This window comes from Corylus avellana, chromosome ca6 (genome assembly GCF_901000735.1).
Source record: "Corylus avellana chromosome ca6, CavTom2PMs-1.0".
Classification (NCBI taxonomy): Eukaryota; Viridiplantae; Streptophyta; class Magnoliopsida; order Fagales; family Betulaceae; genus Corylus; species Corylus avellana.
Genome location: NC_081546.1, coordinates 9,089,456 through 9,097,038, shown reverse-complemented (window position 1 = coordinate 9,097,038; position 7,583 = coordinate 9,089,456). Strand labels below are relative to the sequence as shown.

General features: G+C 35.6%; 1 protein-coding gene across 1 annotated transcript; it reads left to right on the top strand.

Annotated features, from left to right (window-relative positions):
* Positions 1-1,247: 1,247 nt before the first annotated feature.
* On the top strand, positions 1,248-3,097 carry LOC132184649 (RING-H2 finger protein ATL11-like). The gene has a single exon (XM_059598364.1). It carries the CDS (start codon positions 1,636-1,638, stop codon positions 2,761-2,763), a length of 1,128 nt encoding a protein of 375 aa, XP_059454347.1. The 5' UTR covers positions 1,248-1,635; the 3' UTR covers positions 2,764-3,097.
* The last annotated feature ends 4,486 nt before the right edge of the window (positions 3,098-7,583 follow it).

Genomic DNA, 7,583 nt, shown 5'->3' with positions numbered 1-7,583 from the left:
GAAAGCCTACTTGCATACGGAATGTACCTAAGAATTTATATACACATAGTTAAGATTAAACTTAATTTTTATTCTACAATAATGAGACAAACTTTGGTATAACTCACCCCTGAAAGCCTATTTGCATACGGAAGGTACTTAAGAATTTATTTACACATAGTTAAGATTAGACTTAAGTTTTAACTTATGCGAGACATGAATATCGTAACACTGATCCGATCAAATATCAATATTTTAATTTCGCCCATAGGCCGTCCCCTCCCTCACTCGTGACGTAGTGTTTGACTCTGCTACCAAATAAAACAAACTTAGGATAGAATCCACCTTAAAAACCGACTTGAAAGGGGAGGGTTCTCAAAAAAATTATATACATATAATTAATATTAGATTTAACCATATGAGTTCAAGGATCATAATAAACTACTCCACAATGCTAATGATCCAACCCCTGATTGTTTTTTTTTTTTTTTTTTGTTAACAATGACGGATACAATGGTTAGTTGAGATTGTCACATCAACAATATAGATAGTTTTGGAAACAAAAGTATAGTTTATAACATTATTATTATTTTTTTAAATAGTAATTTTAAAATGGGCGATTTGAAAATACAATTTTTAAAAATGCAATTAAGCTTTTTGTAAAATCACAATTTAACTTTTAAAATTACAATTTAGCATTTTAAAACTCACTTTCATTTGATACATATTTTTGCAATTTAATTTAAAAATATACATTTGACGTGGGAAATTGCATACACAGGATTACAGGAAAGATTTGGAGGATTAAAAGAGAAAAAAGAGAAAATGCATTTAGATGCAGTTAAGGGTGACAATTCGTATTCGCATATCACGTTCGAGTCATATCAAGGCATATGTATAATAATACTGTATAGATCAACCCTAACCCAATTCATTTATTTAAGCGAGCTAAATTCTTTAATCTTAATCTTTACCCTTTAATTTTGTATTGAGTTTTTGTCGAGTTTTCGAATTATATCAAAAGTTATTTGTCATTATATCATTTGTTAGGTTTGAATCATGTCAAAATATGGGTATATAAGACTATATAAATTAATTATAAATCCAACCATATTCGATTGCGAAATTCAGGTTATTGGATTTAAGTCATCATGCATTGCCAGCAACTGTTGATCTTATCAAATCTATGTATGTTCATAGCACACAATACAATACTAAATACAAGTCAAAACCCAGGAAAACACCTCCTTGATAACCACGCCCCTCGCTCCATTACTTGGCAGCCACGACCAGACATCCTCCATCTGTTCTCTTTTGTTTTTCTCCAATAAACAAGGACACCATCATCGTCCTTATTCGTCGATGGGTCCCTTGTGGGCCTTACTCTCTCCCCAAGTCAAACCCATATTTCACTCTCACTGAAACCTTCTTTCCGGCCGAGAAAGAAGATAATTTCAAAGGAAAATAAAAATAAAAATAAAAATATATACACGTTCTCAATTGCTTTGATTTTATTATTTTATATGATTTTTACCACTCCGCCAGCTCTGATACTAATATCTCCAAAGGACATGTTAACCGCGGACTTTTTGCGCTTTCGCTTGCCTCTCTGTGCTTTCCCAACGACGACATCATTAAAATCAAAAACACAGTGGGATGAGTTCGATTTCCAGAGTTGTCAAATTCAATCATGGGATTAATGGGATCGCTTGGCTGCTTATTCTGTCGCAGATGTTACCGCACTCCACGGCCCAGCAGATCGGAATGGGGTCGCCGTCACAAGACCAGTTACCCGGCCTCGGCGCGTTCGACAGACGTATGGCCGTCATCATGGTCATCCTCGTCAGCGCCTTCTTCGTCATCGGCATCCTCTCTGTGTACATGCGGACCTGCACCGACAGGCAAATCCGCGGCCGCCTCGACCTCGCCATCGCCGGCGGAAGCAACCGACGCTCCCGCATGGCGCGTGGCCTCGACGCGGCCACAATCGGGAACTTCCCAACCTTCGTGTACTCCACCGTCAAGGGGCTCAAGATCGGCAAGGACTCGCTCGAGTGCGCCGTGTGCTTGAACGAGTTCGAAGACGACGAAACGCTGCGTTTGCTCCCCAAGTGCAGCCACGTTTTCCACTCCGAGTGCATCGACGCCTGGTTGGCCTCTCACAACACGTGCCCGGTTTGTCGGGCCAACATGGTCCCCATTCCCGGAGAGATTCAATCCACCGCCATACAAATTCTCGACCCGGATAACGAATCGGGTCAACCCGAACACGGATCCGATACCGACGGCACCCAAGCTCGGGTTGCTGATAATCAGAGCGGCGAGTGTGACATAGAATCTCCTAACGCGAACTTAGTGAATCATGGGCAGAGGACCAACCCGAGCCGTCCGGTCAGGTCTTGGTCAACGGGGTTTGGACTCACCGGGATATTCCCGCGGTCACACTCAACGGGTCACTCGCTGGTTCAACCGGGCGAGAACCACGAGAGGTTTACGCTAAGGTTACCGGAGGAGGTACGGAGTCGGCTCATGAACTCGAGCTTGAACCGAGCGAACAGTTGCGTGGCGTTTCCTCGTGTGAGGAGTTCGAGGAGGGGTTACAGGAGTGCAAGTGGGGGCACTGGGCGTGGGAGGAACTATCTGTTCGCCCGGTCGGACCTGTGGCGGCTTTCTTTTACGCCGAGTTTCATCTCACGGACCGGTTCGGTCCGTTCCCCGAAGCTGGAGATGGACACCGTGGGGGAACGCTCGTCTGATCCGCTCCGGCCTGATGGTCAAACTTAGGTGGTTGCTGGTTTGGGTTACTGGGGCCTTGACCCATGGAGATTACGTGTACATTGTTTTTTTTTTTTGTTTTTTTTTTTATATAAAAAAATATCTCTTTTTTTTTTTTGATTAAATCATTTTAAAACTTTTTAATTCGTGGAAACCCAAATGAGAAGATTGGGAAGTACTTTGCAGTGAATTGGGAGACATTACTGCACAAGTGTGTCATGGGATTGAGGTAAAATATAATGCATTTTGTTAGTCTTGAGTTGTGAATGTTAAAGCATTGTTTTTATTTGTTAAAATTTTTCAGTTCATGTTAAAATTTGTCAGTTTTTACAAAATATAGCATAGTGGGATAAAGATAAAGTGGAAATTTGATGTGGTATTTATTAGAATAATTGTCATGATTAGTTATGATTTAGGTTTTTCTATGTCTATCATTCTTCTTCTACTTTATTTAGTCTATCTTTGGTTATTTACCATAAGTAAATTCATCTATAAATATTATGCATTGTAATACAATTAAATACATATAGTAAAAATGTAGCCATAGTTCTTATATTCTTTATTTTTCGCTCTTCCCTTGCTTTATTTCTTACATTTTATATATTTTTATAGTATATAACATTACTCTTTGATATGTTAGGGTTGATCCAATGATTATTATACTACGGCATGGTGTGGTATATATTAAACCCTAAATACTCACTAAGTTAATGTAACTGTGTCTTTAGATTTGTTTTTTAGTTTTTAATAAAGAATAAGGTTATTAACTTTTTTGATAACTGAGTTTTAATGTTTTTATTTTTTTTTTCCTTAGGTTTTAAAACATGACAAATTTAACACTTCCGTTAGTTTCCGTTAGTTCCCCATTAACTGAAGTCCACGTGTTACTCCCATAATACGCCACGTGTCCTTAAAAATAATAATAATAATATAATAATAAAATAAACTAAACCTAAAAAAATAAAAAAATAAAAAAAATTTGAGGTCCCCATATTTCACGCTTGAAACCAATATGTAACCCAGCAACCCATCACGATCCATCTTCGCAGCCCATCTTCCATGCAACTCACAGTGTCTGTCCCCAACGAACTAGTTGCGAAAGATCTATCTCATGTCATGGCATGGAAAGAAAATAGTCAATGCCGCTGATTGTTTGCGGATGCTAATGTGCTTCAATAGTAGGAGAAAGAAAAAGTTCATTATTGATCCGAAAGTGCGAAAGTATCCTCTCTGCAGCCTATTACCTATTCTCTACTTGCGTGGGATATCTTAACTAGGGTAATCAAGGCAAAATAACAATTTGAACAATCCCTCATTCCATTCACAGCTGCTATTCCGACATCAGGTTAGAGCACCATCTCTTTGTCTTCATCTAGGAAGGCATTAGACATGGGCAAGAGCCCTTCGAGCAGCAATTCTTGATTGAAGTGAAGGAAGAAAGCAAATGATCGACTAGGGGGTGGCTTTTTGGCCACCCCTTCAATTTTTTTATTTTTTTATTTTATTAGACTTCATGGCCATGATCTTGAAGCTTTGCGGTGCGGTCTTTTGTTCGAGCACCATTGCTCCATGTACCTGATGTTTGCGTGCTTCGACGCCAACACCTGAGACTTGTTTGCCTGCCATTCTTTCTCTGCCTTCAAGCATTTTTTATCTCGTTGAACACAGGTTTAAAAATTAGGATTTTCTGTAGAGATTAAAGAGATTTCGCTCTCTGTTTGGTTGTTAAACTAAATGAAAATACAAAAGGAGAGGATGAGATTATACAATGTGTTGGATTTATTTTCTTTTCCTCGATTTTCTTAACAACCAAATAGAGGAGAGAGAGATTAGTGTTTGTATTGGAGACCTGTAGGAGAGAGAGACGTTGGGTTTAATTTTTTTTTGTTGGATGAGATCATTTTTTTATTTTTATTTTTTTAGGTTTAAATTCTTTATTTTTAATTTTTAAGACATGTGTCGTGATATAAACGTAGATGACGTGAACTTCCGTTAATTTGGACTGTCGAAAACTAACTGAGGTAGTGATTCCGTCTTTTCCCATATGTGAAGTATTAGATTTGTCATGTTTTAAAACCTAGGGGAAAAAAATAAAAATGCTAAAACCCAGGTACCAAAAAAGTTATTAACCTTAAAGAATAATGCAAGAACTTATAAATATTGACGCATCAGTTCAGCAAAATGAGAGTTGAGTATGTAATATTTACACATATATCATTTCTCTTTGTCTAGAGAAACTACACAATATCTCACTTTTGTTTTACTATTGAAAAATGTTATTCAACCAAGGCCGGCACAACCGCTAGGCGAGTTAGGCCGGCGCCTAGAGCCCCGATTTCATAAACCCCAAATTACTATTATTATTTACTAAGGCCAAAAAAAAAAAAAAAAAAAAAATTGCATAAAAATTTAAGACCCTCAACATGCTTTAAAAAAATATTTTTACTTGTTTATAATATCAAGGCCCTCAACATGCTTTCTTGAGGCCTTCAACGTACTTTAAAAAAATAATATATATTTTTTTATATAATATGGAGGTCCTAGCATGCTTTCTGCAGAACAGCCACAAGGCCCTCAACATGTTTTAAAAAATATATATGTTATTTGTTTATAATAACGAGGCCCTCAACATGCTTTAAAAAAATAATTTTATTTTTTTATAATATTGAGGCCCTTAGCATGCTTTCACTGCACAACGACCACAACTCACAAGGCCCACAACATGCTTCCTTGGGTGTACAGTACAAAATAGAACAATAAAACCACAACTCAGTTTTATTGTTCTATTTTTTTATATATATAAATTGTGTTTATTTAATTTTTTAATATTTTTAATCAAATATTTCTACCAAAAAAATGCATCTAAATATGAAAAACTTAAAAAAAAAAAAAGAAAAAAGAAAAAAAGAAAAGAAAGTAGAAAAGCTGATTGAATCTGAAAGAGGAACTCTAAATCTCAAAAAGAAGAGCTCTAAATAAATTTGTTAGTAGCAATAAACAAAATATAGAGGATAATTTAGGTGAAAAACTTGTAAATGAACAAGAAATTCTTCAAAAAAAATTAGAAGATAATGAAAATACTATTGATATATCTAAGTCTATTGGTACAAATATTTGAATAGTATCTAACTCTATCCCTTTCCTCATTTCAATAGAAAAAAAAAAAAATAAAAAAAAAATCTCTATTGTTACAAATATTTATGACTCAGGCCAATAGAATAATATTGATGCAAAATTAAGGGATTTATTAGTAGAAAAAGGGTCCAATAAGATAGTAATATAGATTTTCTTAAAGATGAGAATTTTAAGCATTTTTTTAGTACATATTATATACATAAATTGTCAAATGGGGAGAAGCATAATAGAAAATGACTAATTTATTCAAAAGATTTACATAGAGTATTATGGAGAGAATAATAATGTTTAAATAAAAATATAATAAAAATAATATTAAAATAAATATTATTTAATTAATATTTAAATATTTTAAAAAATAAAGCTCAATTTAAAAGTTTCACCCTGTACTCAACTACTAACAAATTTTTGAAAATTAATTATAAAATACTTCTTAAAAAATCAAAACTTTCTTCACCCTTCGTATAGACTGTATAGTAACATATGCAGATTTTTTCTTAGATGTGGACTTATAAAAAAGTTCCGAAAGACATTTTGTTAAAATTAGGAGGAGGAGCTTGTCGTGCACGCCAGAGAGCGGTACTTTTGTTTATTGGCCCACTGCCTTGAGTGGAAAGTAAACAGTGAGACAGACAGGGAGACACGCACCACCACGCGCACATGAATGGAAATAACCTTCAGTTTAAGGTTGCCCAAGAAAACAAAAAAAAAAAAAAGTCCGCGAAGTTTTTTGTTGATTTTTTGTATAGCAAAGCCTGTAGAGGATGGGCTCCTGCATCGAGTCAGACCCACACAGGCTATTTTCCTCTAAGAGGCCGGCAGCTATGTCAATCACCTAGCAGGCCAGCTGGTAAACAAATGATATATGTATTGGTGGTGTTTGACAACCATTTTTAAGAATTAAAAAAGTGTTTGGACGTGAGATAAATGAATTTTAAGGTTTTGTTTTTTTGTTTGTTTTTTTTTTTAAAGTGTTTTGCGAGAAAAATTGTTAATTAATGTCTTTACTTTTTTTTAGTAGAAATAGAAAAAGAAAAGATATAAGGTTAACAAATCGACCCAATAGTAAATGCTTACATCAAATGTGTAAATTAATTGGGTCATCGATTCACAGTAGGTTTTCAAAGTATATATATATATATATCAGTCACCCCTTTGGGCCTACATGAAGAGATGGGTGTGAGTAGAAGAGATTTGATTCCTATGCTCTTTTCGCGGCCCACAATGATACCTCTGACTTCATTACCTCGACTTCATTTGATGATAAGATGGAATATGCTCATTGTTGAGAGTCAAATGTCAAGAGTGAAGGTTCCTAACAATGGATTTAGCAAGCACTTACCTTGACCCAAACTCAGAAATGATCTTCACAAGGTCAAGAGCTTTAATGCCTAAGGGCCAAGCCTCTTAGAATGTTAAGTTTGATTGAAGGAGAGCAACGTTGGAATTGAGTATAGATGGCCGATAGATAAATATCTTCGATATATCACTATTATTATAGCCCCAGTGCCTCAAAACTTTGATGGAGATTATTTATAATTTTTTCTCCTACTATTTCATCTTTGTTTGTACATATCATCGAATATGAAGTTTTTGCAACTGACTTACCGGGGAGTAAGATTAGATGATGTGGTGCAAAGGATAAGAAGTGGAGCTTGATCAAAGCATGGCCTTTGAATATCATATTAAACGTA

What these genes read in the sequence shown, in the direction of transcription:
- LOC132184649 (XM_059598364.1), top strand. Translation starts at nt 1,636, where the DNA reads ATGAGTTCGATTTCCAGAGTTGTCAAATTCAATCATGGGATTAATGGG.